The sequence below is a fragment of the Branchiostoma lanceolatum genome, chromosome 5 (assembly GCF_035083965.1).
Source record: "Branchiostoma lanceolatum isolate klBraLanc5 chromosome 5, klBraLanc5.hap2, whole genome shotgun sequence".
In the NCBI taxonomy this organism is placed as follows: domain Eukaryota; kingdom Metazoa; phylum Chordata; class Leptocardii; order Amphioxiformes; family Branchiostomatidae; genus Branchiostoma; species Branchiostoma lanceolatum.
This window is the reverse complement of record NC_089726.1, coordinates 23,504,207-23,525,963: the sequence shown is the minus strand read 5'-3', so window position 1 is coordinate 23,525,963 and position 21,757 is coordinate 23,504,207. Positions and strand designations below refer to the sequence as shown.

The following is a 21,757-nucleotide window of genomic DNA, read 5'->3' as shown; positions in this document are numbered from 1 at the left end:
ACATTAGCTTTTAAATCTCTGAGGATTTAACCCAGAAGACCAATTCGGTAACCCCTGAGATTATTGAGAACATTTTTTTGTACCATTACTCAAAATAACTACACGGAAGTTGCTAAACAGGACTTTGTTCTAATTCTTCTTAGTAATTTGTAAGGATAGCATTCTCACGGTGACAGATTATTCAATTAAAACTCTTTCATGAAAACCACGGTAACATAACTATGCCAATATCATTCGGTCTAGTTCTAACCAAGTTGACGTACACTGTAACCTACTGGTAAACATTAGACACATCATAAGTCAAGGTTTTACAAACTTTGTGTGTGCTAACTTCATACAGAGGCCGTGCACTGTTAATATTGGACTTTCCAAGAGAGTCTGCAAATTTGTACAGGCGGCCTTTTTCTTCAAGTGTCGTAAAAATTCATCTAACGTAATTAATTTTGAAAAAAATCAAAGATCATTGTGAATGTGAGGCAAGCACATCTGGTGCTAGTGTCAAGGTCGTGTTGGAAGGTTCGGGAAGCATGACGGGTAATGATCATGTGCCGCCTGACCAGCGCGTGGCAAGCCTCGATCTGATACTGATCTTTGATCTGTCCGACAGAACCGACATTGAGGGATGACATACTGATGCGTGCGGGAAGATAAAGAAAAGAAAATGTCACCTGCATTATGTCTTCTTCCGTGAATGCCAGTATAAGTTACTGTGTCTGTGTCTTTTGATGACGGTAGGCAGAGCTTTAGGATAGGTCCATAGTTCTAATCATACTAACTGTGCAAACAAATTTCTCAAGAGAGCAACGTCCGTGCGTCGTTTGAGTAACGGTTGTGATCGGTAACTTTGATTGGATGGAACTGTCACGTGACACGTTATACATCATCTAGTCACGCGCTAGTCAGACTTCAAAATTGACAGGTAATGACCTTTGAACATTCTAGCATGGCGTCACAAGAGCGTTAGGTGTAAAAAGTATTCTATCCCCATGATTGAGACAGTATAGTAAAGGAGGAGACACCTGGTCATGCACCGCTCGTTCTCATTTAAATGTACAAATTGCCGTCGCCAGCCTTTACGACTTGATATGAGACAAATTACGGGCACCATCGATGCTTTCTTCATTTTCCCACAACACCTATCATGTTTCACGAAAAATGCACCACAACAGTACTTATGGGTTTTAACATTTGTGCTGATATTGCTACTTGCGCAGGCCTTAACCTTCTCCCGGCTGCGTATACGTAACTCTGTAACAAATAGAGAATTTGGTGCCAAACGGCTAGTTCAGTGTGGTAAAGGTTAAATGATTTCTAGATGGACTCTATTAGATGGCTTTTCCGTGCCTACGGTAAGCGGTCGTCGCCTTTCGAAACGGTGGTCACCTTCTTACGCGTATTAGCACGATCCCTCACAAAGTGTATTGGCACACTCTGTCCACGCCGTGATGTTTCGTGGTGTAGTTAATTAAGGATCAGATTTTGGACCTGGTTTCTAACCCTTGGTGGTGAACTTTATTTTTTCTTTTGGATAATTTTTAACCATTTATCACGATACTGTGATATATTTGTAATTGAAATGCTGCTTAATACACGTTAACCACCCCCCCCCCCCCCAACAAGTTATGAAATACTCGGATACAGCATCGACCAGTCAGTAATATAGTAACGACCGTTTCGGCGATACACATGACCATTCCGAAATTGGACTATTCTAGAATTGTTACCTTTGAAAAAATTGACTAATCTAGTATTGCCACCTGTGCAATAGATGGAATATACGAAAATTCCCCTCAGTACGTAGTCGCCATTTGGTTTTGATATCTTTATGGTGTGGAACAAACACCTCAAAAGCTACCTGCCACCGAAAATCAAGACTATAGCAAACACAGGACAAAAGATACAAAAAAGGAAGTGCTGCTGCAATACCAAGGAAATCCGCCAGGACACTCATAACCAACCTTGACCTTTGTTTTCCCGAGGATATAGCAAAAACTTAGGTCAGAAGCAGGATTTATTTAGAACCTCTAGTTGTTCTACCAATTGGAAGTAAACAACCTTTTTCATGTATCGCCCATACTATAGGTATGGGCGGTACATATTGTTATGTTGAGCCCATATACTAGTAGGTATGGGCTCATCATATTGTTTTTGTTAGGTTTCTTCGCTTTCCTCTCCTTCTCCTGTCAAATCTTCAAATCGATTCATCTCTGTCATGTTTGGACAAAATGACTTGAAATTTGGCACAAAGGTAGAATAGGCAAATACTAAAAGTGATTTTATTGAGTTTTTTTGGTGAAGGCACTCCATTTCAAAATACGACCGCCTGATTGGTCAACATGATAGAAATAACGTTGAAATTCGTAAAGCGATAACTCAGAATCAGTAGTCACTAGAAAGGCCGTCATTTGCTCATGAGCAAATACAGCATGTCTCGCCAATACTCCTCCCCATTCAAAAATGGTCTGTCCCAAAATAATACCTGGGCAAATTGAAACATAATAAGATAACTACAAAAAATGCTATTTCAATTTGCCCAGGAGTTATTTTGGGACAGCCCATTTTGTCAGTTTGGCAGGCTGTTTGACAGTTTGGCAGGCTGTCCCAGAATAAAACCTGGGCAAGTTGAAATATCATCTACATGTAGAAAGGCAACATTTGCAAGACCAACATACTTTGTCCACCTCCCTCCCCATGCATGAATTGACTGTTCCAAATCACCCCTGTGCAAAAAAATCTATTTGCAAGTTCTGTTAGACGCCAAGAGCCTTCCGTATAGTTCAGCAACTTCTTACCGCAAAGGCTTGCGAGATTTTTAGCAGAAACTGTGAGAATGTCTGCGGAACACCCCCTGCAAAAGACCGGGATTTTGCAGACTTTCACTTTTTGTCGCGTACTATTCAGAAGTCACTGAATTGAAACACCTGACCTATACGAAAATTAGGAGACCCGATTTAACGTTAATGCCTGAAATTGTGAAAAAAAAAAAGCGTAATAGCAAAGAATGCTAGGCCGCAACGAACATGAGGCACGAAATGGGACCTTTATTCTTACAAGAAAATTTACATGTATATTCTAACTATAGTTGGAATTGTGACGGATTTTACAAGAAGACAAAAAAACAAGAGCTTTTAAAAAAAGCTGGCGTTTCGGCTACGTTTATAAGTGTGAATTGTCTTTTCCCTTTACTTGAAGTAAAATCTGCCAGAGGAAGTCACTCAAGGGCTGTTCAGTCTATAAGAAAAATTGTCATTTTGGGAAATGAGTACTGTTTTAATAGAGAAAGGCAGATTGGGGAAAGCAATTTTGAAGTTACGTCACTTAACTTAAGTGCTTTTGAAAAAGCTGGTCTTGGCCTACAACTTGTACTTATTTGTAAAATGTATAATAGGCTCATTATAAAAGCTATCAATGTAATTATGTACATGGCACGCAATAAAACATAAAATTTGAAAAAGCACCATTGAATCATCAGAACTATGGTAATTAAGTGAAATAGAAGTTCATAACAGCTAAGGTTCTATCTAAAATGACTACCAAATGTCAAACAAATCAACAGCTACCTCATCCGTATTATTCTGGTTTCCGCATTTACAACATTTCTTCCTTATTTTCCTGGGTAATTTTGCTAAAATTCATGAAAATTCCCATAGTTTTGTGCCGAGGGGCGCCACTTTCCACGTCCGTGTTGTCTGAATGAAGTCGATACTGAACAATGGAGCATTTGCTACTGTAACAAAGAATCGCTGTTTTGCAAACAACATCAAGAGCCTCTGTTTACATCGGGGATAGAAGTTTAGTGGCGAGTGTTTTGCAAGAATCATCTTACCGCGCATAGGAGCCGCTGCACGGTATTTTCCATTACAATGAACAGAAAAATTCGAATGCCGGGTTTGGAATCTATGAAGTCCTGTTCATAAGACAAAGGCCTTGTATATATTAAATGAATATTTAAAAATAACAAATATAAAATATTTCTTTATTTATTAATGAAAAAAAATGATATTCATTAATATGATATTGATAGATTAATATAATATCAATATATATTTTTGATATTCAATATCTAAAAAGAAAAAAAAAATCCACGCACGGAGACGAACCCGGATCTTCTGGGTCCGAAGTGCTTCGCGTTGCCAGATCGGCCAAGCTGCGGTACGTAAATACTCACTCTGGACGTAATGCTATAACCTCACTATATGGTATCATTTATGCCGATTTTTGGTCGTTTTCTTGACGAAATCATTTTTTTTCTTCTGCAATCTTGTGGAATAGATGTAATATGGTCATTTTTCAGGATATCAAAGTCCGAAACCACAATGCAATGATATTTCCGAACAGTTGTAGCAGTTACATGCGGTCGCCGTCCTGTGTCACATGCAAATCTAGCCTGCCTGCATTTTCGTGCTCTCTTGCCATATAAGGCAACGGCTATACAAGGATTTGAGAACGTATTGCCATATAAGGTCTTATTGTGTGCGACACAGTGTTGAACCAAGCTTCCCTGGTTCCTTCCTTGAAGGTCCCTTGCTTGAAGGTAAAAGCCAGGACAATGCGTTCCGGCGCGCATGCGCCGAAACGCAAAAAAAGATATATTCAGCGAAAATTCCAGCCCGCCAGTCATGAAGGTTGCCGTCACATTTATTGAATGCACACACACACGTAAATCCGTATGTTCTGGCAAATTAACTAGCGACGCACGCCACCTGGGTAAGCATTTCCCCGGATGAATGTCGGTTTTCTTCGGTGACCAATGGCATAACTTCGTTCAGGGATCTAGGTATTACATTTCTGTTAATCATAAACTATTCTTCTCGCTGATTTGTTGTTGATAATTGGATCATCCCTGTTCATGGCGACATGTTAGCTTTTAGACGGGTCACATAATCTATGTTATAACATTGTAAAATTGAACACAGAAAATAAAACTAATCCGATAATTCAACTGCTTAATTACCTTCGCCGAGAAGGTTATGCAGAGGGTAGCGTTTGTGTGTGTGTGTGTAATGTACAGGATAACTCGAGAAGGCTCGGATGGATTGTCTTGATATTTGGTAGGTGGGCAGGTCTTAATGAGACTAGGAAATGATTAGATTTTGGGTCCCCTAGCGGCTTGTTACGGTACTGCAGCCGAACTTCCTGTTTCAATATCTCGTGTTCTGGACATGCTATGGAACTGATTTTTGAGTGGTAGATAGCTCTTTGGACAGAGAGTAAGTGGTACGGGTTTTGGCCCCCTAGCGGCTTTTTTGGAACTGCAGGAGGAGGTTTTGGTTCAGACTTTGAAAGGGTATAACTCAAGAAGGGCTTGATGGATGGTCATGATTTTTGGTAAGTAGATAGCTTGAGTGATGATGTACATGATTAAATACTTATTATGCATATCAGTATCCAATTTGCATAATTCATGAGGAAAGTTTATACATCCGCCAAATTCCACGATAGGACTCTCAAACATGTGACATATGTAACTGAAGAAGAGAGAAATATCAATAGATATCAATTATGCAAATGAAGACCTCATTTGCATGATTAATGAGAAAATACTACAACTCAAGATGGGCTTGATGGATGTTAATGATTTTTTGATGTAGATAGCTTACGTGATGCTTTGTATGATTGGACGATAATTATGCAAATCAGATTCTAATTTGCATAATTAATGAAACAATTTTAAAAACACGCTGTGTTCCATTATATGACTATTGAAATATGTGACATTTGTTATTGAGGAATTTTGATAGATAAAGAATATGCAAATGAAGACCTTATTTGCATAATTAATGACAAACTACTATAATTCCATACTGGTAAATGATGGCAATTTCCTACTTGTGTCATTTGGAAGTTATGTGAATGTGAACATCGTTGAATCAAATTATGCTAATAAGTACCTCATTTGCATAATTCATGATAAATGTTAGCATAACCTTCTTTGTTAAGCTCATACTTTTGTTTTTTGGGTGAAGAAGATCAACTGGTATGATTATGATTGATGAGAAACACTCCTGATACGTCAGTCAAAAAGGTTAAAATCATTTGGCGAAGGTATGAGGTCGTGGAAATCTAGTTTTTTTAATGTTACAGCTGGTAAACTGAATCTTTGACCAAATCAGCTGCAATTCTAGTGTTGCAGGTCCTTGCTAGTAAAAAGCGCCGCTTCCCGTTAATGTTTTTTATTCCTACACTACGTAGGGGCCATTGACCTTTGGTTTGCGTTGTTCCCGCAGTGCATTGTTCCATATCGTTTCGGCGTTGTACATATGACACTGTTTTTAACTTGCGTTTTTTAATAATCATTTTCTACCAAATCGGGCATCTGATCTGCCATGAAACGTAGACCACCGACCCTCCCCCAAATTATGCAACACCGAAAAACTGCAAACAAACAAAAATTCTGCCTTCAAAATATTATTTCACTTGTATCCACGTGCACAGCGATTGCAAGCCGTCTTGTGTGATTCTTATGAGATTCCATCTGCCAGGAGCAAGGAAGTTGGAGCAAAGAGGTTTATCTATAAAATATATAAAACCTCCTTGTTTGGAGTTAGTATTTTGCGTAGTACTAAGTACTTTTTATATTCAGATGTTCAAAGTTTCCGAAACTGGTAGCCGCGGCAACTGTTGGAGGGCTTCTTTTACTTGCAGCCTTATGCATTAGCCCTATCATAGGGCTACGAAACTGGGCGACTGAAGGCGTAACCCAAGCTACCGTGAAACTGTAACACAACTCAGGCTTTACAAAAGTTTCACGAATTTCTTCTAAGCGCACCGCAAATCTCTGATGCGTATTTCGTGACAAGCTACCCGGTAACCGTGAAACTGTGACACAAATTCCCTAAGCGACCATCCTTGGAAAACTGTTACTCTCCAAGCAGAGCTAGGGTTCCGGCTGGTTTTTGACGTGTTTTTAGGCGTTTTTGTCATGCCTTCTACTTTGTCATCGTTTTTGTTGTGTCGCCAACAAAAGCGATGACAAAGTAGAAGGCATGACAAAAACTCCTACAAACACGTCAAAAACCAGCCGAACGCGTATATACAACGAGCTTCCTCTTTGGCTGACCAACCACACAATAGCTTATACAGTACCACGTGCAGCGCGCGTGTTTGCCACTTTGAAACGCCGCCGGCGCCGCGGGAGACACAAAATAACCAAAAATTCCATTGAAAAATCGCAAAATAAATCATTTTGAAGTAGCGTGTGCCCAAAGAAATACTGGGGTCCTTTGGATAAATATCCAATGCACAACTAAACCAAATTTCAGGTCCTTAGGTTTCAACACCACGGCACTGGAGGCCATAATGTGCGACTTTTGTCTGAAAATGACAAAAAAACCTCGATAAAATCATTTTTTAAACTTATATAAAAAGATGAAAAAAAAGGGCTTGGGGTATACACTTACTCTACCTGCATACCAAATTTCAGCCAATTTGGTCCACGGACGACCGAGATGAATCGATTTGAAAATTTGACAGGAGAAGGAGGAGGAGAAAAAGGAGGAGGAGAAGGAGAAGAAACCTGACAAAAAACAATATGTTTCGTTGGCGAAACATGATAAGTTGAGTATAGAGACGGGCAGATATTACAATATAGCCCCAGACCAAAGGTTTTGCCCATATTGTCCAATGGAAATTGAAGATGAATTTCACTTTGTCATGGAATGCTCTAGATATGATGTTTTACGTAATAAGCTGTTCTCATTTCTCAAAACAAGTACAAATTTTAAGGCCTCATTCATGAGTTTTTTCGCCCCATAGGCTTACATGTTATAAAACGTGTTTTACATGGGCGCGTTCGTAATGAAGCTATAGGAAATGCACCAATGCTATTCATATTATGTTGAGGACATTTACCCTAGATCATGGGGAAAAAATGCCAACAGTTTCACTACATAGAATCTCTTTTTATAGCAATTACAAACTGCACTTGGCTACACCCCTAAAAAGCCGCTTTCCAGCTGCAAGCGCATGACCGCATCACACACGATGCCCGGGCTGTGTACCTCCGACCTCGCGCGCGGCTGTCGAACTTTGCCTGTTAATTTCTTCAGATACAAACAAGCTTTAATCAGTTTGACGCTTGAGATCAGCTGGGCTAGCTAAAAGGGTATTTCCCACCGATATAGACACACGTTCATGCAGCCGTTCATTTTTCGGGCAACGGACTCTTTTAGGAGTAATACAGGAATGAGACCTTAAGAGTATCGATACAACCGACCGTTTTGAGTATATATTTAAATGCAATAATCCCCACAATACGAAAATAGGTAAATATCTTAACGACTGCTTTCACATTAGGAACAAGAGTCTTAGGACCCAAAATCTCCATGAAACTTTTTATTTTATTAAACCTGTTCCCCCCATTCTATATCGCTCAATGGTATGACCCCCGGCCACATGTTGGGGGCTCAGGTTCCACAGTGACCCACTTTCGCTATCAATAGCTAGTAACAGCTGTTAGTAGTGCTACAATGGCCAAAACTACAAATATAGATTTCCCCATTACTTAGGCAACTTAAGTCCAATTTGCATAATTTGCACTTCATTGTATACAACCCTCTCTAAGCTACCTGCCAAGTAAATAACATGAAAATCTGTTGCTCCTTTCTTCAGTTATTCTTCTTTGAAGATTTTGACAAATACGCCATTACAGTTCCAGTGACACATACCAGAGGGCCCAAAATCGACCTTGACCTTCCTCCTCCCCACACCTACCCACATACCAAATATCATTACAATCCATCTACACGTTCTATAGTTATGCTGATTTTACGCATTCGGTGACACATACATACACACACGGTGACCAATTCATACACACGCGCACACGCACGCAAACACACTAACTTTGCATGATTTGCACTTCAGTGTGTACATCTCTGTCCAACCTACCTGCGTACCAAATAACATGAAAATCTGTTGTTCCTCTCTTCAGTTATACCCCTTTAGAACATTTTTACAAATAGGCCATTGCAGTTCCAGGGACACAAACCAGGGGGCCCAAAATCGACCTTGACCATTCTCCTCCCAGCGCATACCCACATACCAAATATCATTACAATCCATTTACACGTTCTACAGTTATGCTGACTTTAAGCATCCGACGACACAAATGCAAACGATTTACCTCCTCACTTATGCAAATTCGGTCTCATTTGCATAGTTTGCACTTAAGTGTGTACAACTTGATCTAACCTACCTGTGTACCAAAGAATATGACGATCTGTCGATCCACTCTTCAGTTCTTCTACATTGAAGATTTTAACAAATACGCCATTGCAGTTCCAGTCACACATGCCAGGGGGCCCAAAATCGACCTTGACCTTCCTCCTCCTAACACCCACCCACATACCAAAAATCATTACAATCCATGTACAGGTTCTACAGTTATGGTGACTTTAAGTGTCCGGTGACACATACATACACACAAACACCAAACGCAAGCAAAACAGTATCTCCATGAAAAAGCCTTTTTTCATGGAGATAAAAATACCGAAACTAATAATTAAACCAACTCGATCATAACTGTTACGCTATATCAAAATGTATGCTAGCCCTTATTGTATTGTATAAGAAATGAGGATGCTATATCAAAATGTATGCTAGCCCTCATTGTATTGTATTATTTATAGGATGTTAAGTTTTATTCTATACTTCAACTTTGTTTTATGTTAACGAATTCTTGCCATACTTTGTACCATGTATAATTGTCGTGCAATAAAGTTCTTCCTCTATGTACGCCGCAGTAGAGGGGAGCTAGCCTCTACCAGGCCCCGCGGGATGGCTGGAAAAATAGTAGAAATTGGCCTAACTAGTGAATAGCGTGCCAAGGGAGTTAGCTACGGAGAGAGGGTCCCTGTATAGCGGAGTACCCCTGGCATACTATTCACTCTATTTGGCCGATTTCTACTATTTTCCCAGCGATCCGCGGAGCCTGGTAGAGGCTAGTGGAACTCTAGTTATCCATGTAATCTGTCTACACAACGCTTTCATCAAGGACACACGTGATCCTGTTTTTGTTACATGATGTCTTGTTGCTCGCACAGCTTCATTTTTTCCCTGCAAATAATACTTTCAAACTCCGGTTTGAAGTGTAGATTCACCGCAGAACAGTAGAGGGCTGGCCATACCAACAGTACTGTTGCCATCAAACTGAAGTTAATGAGTGGCCTCTAAAACAGTAGACTTATTTAGAAACCAATTTCCAGTCTGCCGAGGTCGTTAAGTCCTTCTTTGTCCAACCTCAAGTTTGCCCGAGGGTCGGAACAGGAGAGGCTCAGTTTCGTCCAGCTAGGAAATAACTTGTTCAACTTTTCACTGAGTACCGGAGAGTTTCCACAAAAATGGAAACAATCCAAAACCACGCCGATACACAAAAAGGGGGACAAAACCAGGCCACAAGTGAAGCTATACGACTCGATGTTAGAATATGTCCCTTCTGCCAGTTACCTTGGTTATTTGTTTACCCCTGACTTGTCTGATAATGTAGCCATACAAGGTAATGTGAGAGGGCTTTACTCCAGAGCGAATTCACTTATACGTAAATTCCGTTTTTGCTCCGCGGAGGTTAAGAGGATTCTGTTTGAAAGTTACTGTACCGTTATGTACTGTGCACATATTTGGTCTGACTATAGCGTGGGGGTTATCTCCAAACTTCGTGTGGCTTTTAACAGCGCTCTGAAATTACTGCTCGGTGTGAGCAGGCAGACTAGCACAAGTTGGTTATTTGCAAACAACAGAATCGATTCTTTTGATGCCCGACTTCGAAAACTATCACACTCTTTCGTCTCCCGTTTGCTTTGTTCTGAGAATATTATCATAAAGACACTTGTTCATTCCGAGTCATTCTACTACAGCACATTCTGGAGCCATTATGTCAACATTGTTTTTAAAAGATAGTATAAGTTAGTTATATTGTATTGTATTTTTTTTATGTAGTCTCTGTATGTTGTATGATATGGGCCAGGTGCCTGAATTAAAGTTGAAATGAAATGAAATGAAAAATGAAAACAAATCCGAACAAGAGTCTTAGGACCCAAAATCTCCCTGAAACTTTTTATTTATTAAACCAGTTCCCCCCATTCTATATCGCTCAATGGTATAACCCCCGGCCACCTGTCGGGGGGGGGGGCTTAGGAGAAGTGACCCACTTTCGCTATTAATAGCTACTAACAGCTGTTAGTAGTGCCACAAGATTTTCCTCATTACTTATGCAAATTAAGTCCAATTTGCATAATTTGCACTTCATTTTATACAACCCTCTCTAAGCTACCTGCATAGTAAATAACATGAAAATCTGTCGCTCCTTTCTTCAGTTATTCTCCTATGAAGATTTTGACAAATACACCATTACAGTTCCAGTGACACATAGCAGGGGGCCCAAAATCGACCTTGACCTTTTTCCTCTCGACACCTACCCACATACCAAATATCATTACAATTCATCTACACGTTATGCTGATTTTACGCATCCGGTGACACATACATACACACACAGTGACACAAACATACACACGCGCACACAAACGCAAACACACTAACTTTGCATGATTTGCACTTCAGTGTGTACATCTCTGCCCAACCTACCTGCGTACCAAATAACATGAAAATCTGTTGTTCCTTTCTTCAGTTATACCCCTTTAGAACATTTTTACAAATAGGCCATTGTAGTTCCAGTCACACATGCCAGGTGGCCCAAAATCGACCTTGACCTTCCTCCTCTTAACACCCACCCACATACCAAATATCATTACAATCCATGTACAGGTTCTACAGTTATGGTGACTTTAAACATCCAGTGACACATACATACAGTTCCCCCCATTCTGTATCGCTCAATGGTATGACCCCCATGGCCACCTGTCGCTGGGGGCCCCCCGCAGGAGAAATGACCTACTTTCGCTATAAATAGCTAGTCTACTAACATCTGTTAGTAGTGCCACAAGATTTTCCTCATTACTTATGCAAATTAAGTCCAATTTGCATAATTTGCACTTCATTTTATACAACCCTCTCTAAGCTACCTGCATAGTAAATTTCATGAAAATCTGTCGCTCCTTTCTTCAGTTATTCTCCTTTGAAGATTTTGACAAATACGCCATTACAGTTCCAATGACACATACCAGGGGGCCCAAAATCGACCTTGACCTTTCTCCTCCCAACACCTACCCACATACCAAGTATCATTACAATTCATTTACACGTTCTATAGTTATGCTGATTTTACGCATCCGGTGACACATACATACACACACGGTGACACAAACATACACACACGTGCACACACACGCAAACACACTAACTTTGCATGATTTGCATTTCAGTGTGTACATCTCTGCCCAACCTACCTGCGTACCAAATAACATGAAAATCTGTCGTTCCTTTCTTCAGTTATACCCCTTTAGAACATTTTTACAAATAGGCCATTGTAGTTCCAGGGACACAAACCAGGGGGCCCAAAATCGACCTTGACCATTCTCCTCCCAGCGCATACCCACATACCAAATATCATTACAATCCATCTACACGTTCTACAGTTATGCTGACTTTGAGCATCCAGCGACACACATGCAAACGATTTACCTCCTTACTTATGCAAATTCGGTCTCATTTGCATAGTTTGCACTTAAGTGTGTACATCTTGGTCTAAGCTACCTGTGTACCAAATATCATGACGATCTGTCGATCCTCTCTTCAGTTCTTCTACATTGAAGATTTTTACAAACATGCCATTGCAGTTCCAGTCACACATGTACATGCCAGGGGGGCCAAAATCGACCTTGACCTTCCTCCTCTTAACACCCACCAACATACCAAAAATCATTACAATCCATGTTCTACAGTTATGGTGACTTTAAGCATCCGGTGACACATACATACACACAAACACCAAACGCACGCAAAACAGTATATCCATGAAAAAGCCTTTTTTCATGGAGATAATAACTAGCGTCCTGTGTCCCTTCTGTCGGGGGTATCAAAGATTCTTGAGAGAGTAGTTCACAACCAACTGTACACACACTTGAGCCATCACGGACTGCTAACATCCTGTCAGTCTGGATTTAGACAACTACACTCATGTGAGACAGCGTTACACTCTGTGGTGGAAGACTGGACTCAATCCATAGAAAAGAAAGAGCTAACTGGTGTAGTTTTCTGTGATCTGTCAAGAGCGTTTGACACGCTAGATCACGATATACTACTGCTAAAACTGAAATGCTATGGCGTGGACGACTCATCTTGTGGCTGGTTTAAGTCTTACTTGACTGGTAGGCAGCAACGCACGGGTGTAAGCTCAGCTTTATTCTCCTCAACTTGTGTCACCTGCGGTGTACCACAGGTCCACTCCTGTTTATCGTTTACATAAACGATCTACCAAATTGCATCCAGTCGGGCAAAGTTTCCATGTACGCCGATGATACTATTTTATATTTTGCGGCGCGAAGCTTTCACACTCTGGAGAAAACACTCCAGAGCGATGCAACCCGGCTTTCCCATTGGTTTGCTGCTAACAAGCTTTCCTTGAACCCGACAAAGTGCAAAACAATGCCCATAGGTACACATGGAAGGAATGTGGGAAATATAAAGCTTAACATTGCACTAGACGGGGCCAGACTGGAACAAGTAAACGCTTTTAAATACCTGGGGGTTACCATTGACAACGTACTTAAGTGGAGCTATCACTTTGAACACATTTTCAAGAAACTCGCTCAGGTAATTGGCATTATCAAGTATGTTAAGCCATATGTCAGCAGTCAGGCTCTTCGGTTAATGTACACAACGTTATTCATACCCCACATCAACTACTGTAGCACAGTTTGGGACCAGGGAGGGGAGGGATACCTTGATAAGCTTGAAAAGCTGCAGAAAAGAGCAGGTCGGGTAATTCTTGGATGTGACCGTTACACTCCCACATCAACCCTTCTCAACACACTAGGATGGCTCCCAGTAGCCGAAATTCACAAGACGAGTAAAGCTAGACTTGTCTACAAGGCCCTTAACGGTCTGACTCCTCCCTACATCACTGCAATGTTCACCCAATTATCCCATGTACACACCCATAACACCCGCCTAAGGGCACAAGGTGGCCTTCAGTTGCCAATGACACACTTGCAATTGGAATACAGAAGACGAGCCTTTTCGTCCTCGGGGGCTGCACTTTGGAACACATTACCACAACATCTCAAATCAGCCAGATCACTTCCACTTTTTAAACAACTATATGATGTCCACTGCCTTTCTGCCAAACATTCAAATTCCGTTCTAGTCCTTTCATTTTTGACGTTATTCCATTGTTTTTCTATGTTACATTTTGTTATATTTATGTTTTATTCATTTTTTATTTGAAATCAGTTGTAATAAGTTAGTATTTCCAAGCAGTAAGTTAAGTTTACTTTGTATTATCATTCAAATACAGTTTGTGTTACTTTTGTTATCTTATGTATCTAAGTTTGAATGTGGGGATTTGCCCCCCAGGGCACATTGAAAAACGCCATCACAGGCGATATGTTACCCCTGGATAAATAAAAATAAACAAACAAACAAACAAACTTGCCTCTATAGATATTGGTCGGAGGCTAGGTGCTTTAACCAATCAGACGAGTCGCTACTCTGATCAATTTGAATTTCTCGATAATGATTGGTCAGAAGCTGAGATCTGTAACCAATCAGAAGGTTTGCTCTCCTGCTTAATCTGAATAAACAATGTTATAAAAAGAGTAGACGGCGGAGCTACTAACCGTGTGGAGCAAGACATCGTTTTCATGCAACAGTCTTCTGCTTGGAGAGGGGTGTGACAAGTACGCAACGAGTAGTATAGACCATCAAGCTTGTGTTGGCTGACAAACGAGTGCAGCAAGACTGTCAGCGCACCAAATAAGGAAGGTCAGTATAGCATGCTAGCAGAGTTAGCGTTTGAATGTATCAGCATTGTGTCTGAAGCTAACCTGCAAGCAGATGTAGCAGTCGAGCCTGTTCTGAGCGTTCGCGTTTTTCTGCAGGTGTTTGTACGTTTTTGTGGATCGGAGGTGTGCGCTTTTTACAGTTTGCCGACAGGTGGGTAAATGTACAAAGCGGCTTTCTGTACCTCCAGAGAAACGTCAAAACACCTCCAGAAAAACGTAAGGATCTCCAAATACGCTCACAACAAGCCCGGCTGCTATATCTGCTCAGCCCGAATCTGAGGCTGAATTAGCTATAGTCCGTTACCCTGGGAGTCAGACTGGATATCGGGACGTCAGCCAGCTCCTTCGGCGGCACAAGGCAGTGAGCCCGACGTCGATCTAAATTAGCGCTACGGGAGAGTTGGCAATTCCCCCTGGCTACAAGTTCAACTGCCTAACTGCTTAGGACAGCTGAAGGAACTAGCCGACGGCTACCAGGGTAAATTCCGCATATCTTTACTCGGTTATCTAACTTCAGAGTCCATACATGCGTACACCATCCATCTTTTCCTTGTTGAGTGAACATGATGTCACAAACATATTACGTTCCCTAGGTCATGGAGTCCTGTGCCTCCCGGTTAGATCTGCCCTGTACTTGTTGAAATGCCTCGGTGACACGGTGCACCGTAGCGAGACACCTAAAACTATACAGACAGGATATATGCAGTGCTTTTTTGGCGTATCTTATTACCTGGATGTCTAACCTTCATCAACGCATCAAGGAATCAGATTGGTGTGACCTAAGTACATTTTTTTAGCCAAATTCAGTCACCAGAATCCTGGTTTAATGCAGTTTAATTCATAATGATGATAATCAGAAATTTAAGTGCAGAGGGTACATTCATATCATCACACATCAAGTTCATATCACAGCAGATATTACAGCATGTATTCCAACATTTATAGTCTATGTATTGGGACACTACAACAGAGACAGATAAAATTTCCAACAAACTTTTTTTACAACAGTGAATGTACAAAGCTGTGTTGCACCCCCAGCTGTGTATATTACATCATTACCACATAGAACATAACCATTCTACAAATCAGACAAATCCACAGAACCATTGTACACCTCGAGCTAAAACATCTGCTGCTGATTCCATATAGATTATTGCAGGTACATAGTAATCCCTCAGTATAGCAAATATAGGCAATGGCTTTCAGGAATTACAAGAAACTATGTACAATGGAGGTTTGCTAGAATCTTTATAGATACATATAAGCTAGAAAGGTCCATTAGTGTACAAAATGGTGGTTGTATCCTATAGCTGTACAAATGTGCGAGTCCCTGATAACTGGTGCCTGACTATAACAACCCAAACTGGACTTTCCTGTGTGTTCACCTAACATTACATTTCCACCAACAATAATGCAATAGTCCAGAATGGTGATACGCATGTAGAGATACTATTTCATAAACTGTACATATCTGCAACTGCCCTACAACCTCCAACAAGTGGCTGATAGGGGGAGAAAGGAAAATTGATAGAAAGAGCAGTCAAGTTTTAAACTTCGTCCTGAACCTTTCCAGCACAACAGTTCAAACAGCTGAAACTGCCATGCAAGGCTAGCACAATTTATGAAGTCAACTTAGAAAATTGTTGTATGACAAGAGTCTATTTGAGCAGAGGCAAGTTACATAGTAAGGGTATGCAGGGACATGGTATTATTGATGGCAATACTACATTGTACATAGAGTTTGAATATATCTTTCTTAATTTAAAAAGTACATTTTCTGTACAACAGTACTACGACAAAAACAGGAGAAAAAACAAACCTCTTTCTATTTAACTCAATATTTACAACCATTCTTTGCAGGTTCCACAGAGTCAAGGACAAAATATTGACCCGTGAAAGGACATCTTAACATGCCATTAAAGCTACATAATACTGTATACATGTAATAGCATTACAGTTTGGTATATTACAAAAACGACTTACAACAAAATGTTTGTGGAACTTTTACAACAGAAAGCCACACCAATTTAATTTCTTGGTTCTCTGAATTTCACACTATTCTTTTTTATTAAAAAAAAGAGGATTATACATGTACCATTCATTCATTTGGGCGCTAACAGTTTAACAAAGTTATGTGTTCAATGTACAAAGATCTGGTCTGTGTTCAATTGTGCCTTGTTAGTATTTGCTTTTCTTAACCATAACAGGTGCTTCCCACACATCATAATACTGTACAATATACAGCATGTACATGTAACGCTAGTAGTTAGACATAGAGGAAGGCGGGCAGAAGACAGAACAAACATTTTGATGGTCTTGAGTTTGTGGTGAAGAGGTCACTGAGAAAACTGCGAACATAAACCACCACAAACTTAGATGAATTTACAGTATTACAAATGGTGACTCCTAGGGGAAGAATGAGACTACATGTACCTTTCAGTTAATCTTATCTGTATGACAGGGTATATCATCAGTTAACCCTACCCAGTTCACCAAATATTTACCCATGTTGCACGTTGAATTTTGCGATATCGGGACGGCAACAGCGTTTTGCCCTGTATAAAGAGGAATTATATGATCATACACAGCCTTTTTCCCAGTATAATAAACACGCTCCATGACAGCTCTGAAGTACTTGAACAACGCCTCAACAGGAGTCCACCACATCTTCAGGCATGTGTGAGACTAACCTGTCAGGAGTGCAATGTCAGGAAGAATCTAGGTCGGGGTTAACCATACTTGGCTAGGATCACTAAAAGTATCTACAAGTCTAGTTAAAACTTCAGTTAACAGCTATTTAGTTTCTTACAACCCAAGCTACAACCCAGGGGTATAGTTGAAATAATTTTAAGTTGGACAAATAGCTGGTGTTGTCATAATGACACAATTTTGTGATTCCGATGTTGTTCACATTATAAGCCTGAAATCCAGCAGTAAACACTACATTTGTATATCAGCTGTTTTACTTCCGCTCTGCCTTTGTGCCGAGAGAGGCAGAGTGGAGGTGAAACAGAGCAGGTATACTGTACACTGCTGGAAGCTTGCTTCATGTTCACCACTTTGAAGTACAATATGTGTAACTGCTTTACCTGCACTATGCTTAAAACGACTTACACATTCTAAAGGTAGTTGGAGGGTAAGAGACATGGTAAAGGCAAGAACTGGCCACAAGATACTGCTTTGAATGGTAAGGAGAGTTCCCACAGGCACTATGTACATAATACGTACCATCAAGGAAGTTGTGAATCATCTTTAAATTTTAGTTTACATGCTTTCTTAATGTGGGTAAAATACTAAATATCTCTCTCTGGGCATCATCTGAATCTTGTCTGCGAGATCCAGTGCAAAGTTACCCTTCCCATCCTAAGACTTCACAGAAATGTAGGATGCTATAGATACTACCATTGATTTTCTTCCCATCTGCGCAATGTAAGAGAAGGGTTAAAACACAGTATATACACATTGTTTGGCTCATTTTGCGACCTGATAAAACTCAAGCGGAGGCGAACCATTAGACACCCAGAGCATTTTATGGGGCCGGAAACTCAAATTAAAAAAACTCAAATAATAAAATGTCACATATCTACATTCAAGGAGCAGAGATACGATGTTGTGTGGTGAGAATTGATAAAAATCCAAGCATTCTGTTTTTGGTCTATTAGGCCGATCCTGACTGTCCATCACAATTAGCAGTTAAAGAATTAACCAATGAGAGAATGACAAGTTTTGGTTGGACCCACAAATTAAATGAGAGAGTCGATGGATGTCCGTCAAATAATTTGCATTTCTATGTTTTTATTTTGCAACTCTACATTTTGATGGAGGTAGGTGGGCTACGGGATCGGTCTATTACACTAGGCACGTGAAATTAAAGAGATCACTGTGCATGTAGCTTATTCTTGTGTCGCTTTTGATATGAAATCGTCACATTATAAATGTGGTAAACAGTGACATTAAATTACGATTTCATAACAATTACAGCAACAGTTACCAGAAGATTTCCAGTTTTCAAGCCTCATAAAATGCACTGGGTGCCTTTGATTTACAATGTTAAACATTCATGAAAATAGAAGAGGGGGCAACTGAGTACCAGGTAGCTGCTGTACACTGTGTTCAAGTTAGGGATTCTGTAGCATTTCTGAAGGTGGATAAGAAAAAAATAGAAACACAACTGGCTCTCATACAATGAAAGTACAACTACGTGTGTATAAGTATTGTACCTTAAGCCACAATTGTAATACAAATGTTTAGTAACATGTCTTTCCTCTGCTTGTATCCTACTTTCCATTACAAAATTCCCCCTTAAACGGTGGAAAAGTCCAAAACAACTGACACATATCAGCTGGTGGATTCATGTATCTGCCATGTGTTTGGGGTAGAATCTGGGAAACTGTAAGAGATGGGAAATTGATACAAATTTTTACAATATCCTGCCTGTAGACTGAACAATAAATTTATTCAACATTTTTTCAAAACTTGCATGTGTGACATTTTCCTGTCTAGATCTGTGACAAGTAGGACAAAATCTGCAGGGCTGCACCTCAAACCTCTACAGCTCGCCCGACGTGAGCGACAGCAGGGCTGGGAATAACACCAACATCATGGCCACCGCCAGGATCCCCATCGGCACAAGACACAAGTACATCAACTGGGGATGGCAGAGAGACATACAGTCACTTCAATGTTTCTCTAATTATGATTCATTTTTAGAAATAGAGCATTCATGAGGGATTTGATACATACAATGTACGTCTGTGAAGAAAGTTGACATCCAGCCACTTCAGAAGGATGTGTGAGAAAAGGAAAGCCGATCCCTTTGATTTATAGACAATACACAAAGATGACAGAAAAAATACCAGAGTACAGATTAAAGGCAGGGGGGTGGGAAAGCTGCCAGCAAGCATACATGTGTACTGTACAGTACCACTTTCTACCTAATGCAACAGTTTAAAGCAGGGGGGAGTTTTTTTCCAATAGATGACAATTTTAGAAAGTAGAAATGAATATTTTTTACAGTATATGATTAAGTACCCACTAGTCCCGTGCACATCAAAATCAAAGCATTCAGTATTCTACTAAATTCTAATTAATGAAACAACTGCATCCAATGGCTTAATAGAATGTACCTGACAAGGCCTGACAAAAGTTAGGTTACAAAAAGAATTTCAGGGGCGATACGAAAAATTAGTCTTACTACATGTAGTTATGCGATCTTTAATATCTCGTTAACAACTGGCCTTCTTATTGTGCTCATCGCCCCTCACTTATGCTGAAAATATTCAAGACTAAAGATGTATGCATACGCATAGGGAATACATGGTTAGGGTCTGCACGGGTTTAGTGAGTATCATAAGTATATTGTTTTAAAAAAAACACCATGACTATTTTTGGAACCTAACTTTTGTCAGTCCTTGTGAGGCACATCATATTTAGTCACAGGCTGAGATTGCTTAATTTGAATAGAGGGTACAATGTTATTTGGGAATTTTTTTATGGCTGGGACTACATGTACATGTATATGGTGGATACTTTATTGTATATCATGAAGTAAATGTACATTGTAGTATATGCATTTCATACAGCCTGAATCATTATCTATTGAAAAATAACACCCCCTTCTGCAGTTTAGTTAGCCGTCCAACTGAGATACACACATCATGAAGTAATATTTCAAGGTTTTCATTAATATGTTTGAAATTGAAAAAGTACTTATTTATTCATCTCTTTCTACTCAGGCCAAAGTATGGCCCAAACTTCCCTATACATTTGTATCTGAGCCTATAAGCTCCCTTCCACAGGGACTTAAATGTTTAACATTGGAAGAAAGTCTGGCAGCAGGGGTTGTAAGGTTAAAGGAATGCTAACTACATGTAAAGGAAAATGGAAAAATCCTTTTACAATTGAAAGCAAAGGCAAGGAGAGGACAAGAAAGCACTCCCCAGGAGAAGTCAAATACACAAATGTACAGTGTATATTTGTAATGGACATGTTGGACAATCACTACTGCGGTGCTGCTGTATCAATGTGGATGTCTGTTGTCAGTGACTGAGGGGAAATCACAGGAGCACACCAAACACACTCAGCAGCTGTTAGTCGTTAGGGTTAGCCACAGCCCAGCAGCAAAAATCTGCTCTAAAATTTGAAACAAATTACCCCATGTACGATGCCACGGTCTACACCCAGGCCACTCACATTTCTGCTCCTGGTGGCAACCATCTTGTACTCAACCTTCAGTCCCTTGAGGTCGTCCTTCAGCTGATCTGTCTCCCGCTGGGTGTTCTTCAGTCTCTCCTGGAGAAGTTCCACTTCAGCTCTGGCAGATCCACACTGTAATACAACAAGGCAACCCTTCAGACCACAGGATTTCACCTCTAGGGATTTAACATGGTTAAGAACCAAATGCACCAAAGTGAGAACCTTTGAAATTTATAATAGGGTGCTCAAGCAAGGTCTCACAAACGTAACATTTGAAAATGTTTGATTTAAGGGTAAAATCTACAAAATGTGTGAGAATGACCTTAAATTTGCTGGCTCATTCTCTTTTAAAGGTGCCCTAAGCGATTTCAGGGGGTAAAACTTGAAATATTCTGGGGAAAGCAATTCTGTTTGGTGAAGTTGAAATTTACATTTACTTCCCTATATTAGCACATCTGCATCATTATTTCATACTTTGGGCGTTTAAAAATAGTACAGAAGCAAGCCACAAAAGGAGCATTTTATTTATTGGGTCCCCAAAAAAATCAGCCCAGAATCCAGCCGTAACCGTTTTCTGTCGACAATCTTCGATAACTTCCGGCCGCGTGACGTCACAATACCCAAGCACATTGAGCCATGACCACGTGATCATTTCTTCGGAA

At 40.2% G+C, this 21,757-nt stretch overlaps 1 protein-coding gene across 9 annotated transcripts in view; it reads right to left on the bottom strand.

Annotated features, from left to right (window-relative positions):
* Positions 1 to 15,716: 15,716 nt before the first annotated feature.
* LOC136435772 (sarcolemmal membrane-associated protein-like) overlaps positions 15,717 to 21,757 on the bottom strand; it is a 54,862-nt gene continuing 48,821 nt past the window's right edge. For 8 of the 9 annotated variants that reach the window (XM_066429486.1, XM_066429489.1, XM_066429487.1 and 5 more), the window contains 2 exons: positions 21,054 to 21,227; positions 15,717 to 19,548 (listed from right to left, as the gene is read on the bottom strand). In XM_066429486.1, the coding sequence (XP_066285583.1) occupies positions 19,450 to 19,548; positions 21,054 to 21,227 (273 nt within the window). In that variant the 3' untranslated portion in view covers positions 15,717 to 19,449. The remainder of the gene's footprint in view (positions 19,549 to 21,053; positions 21,228 to 21,757) is intronic. The other variant, XM_066429488.1, reaches the window with a different exon arrangement.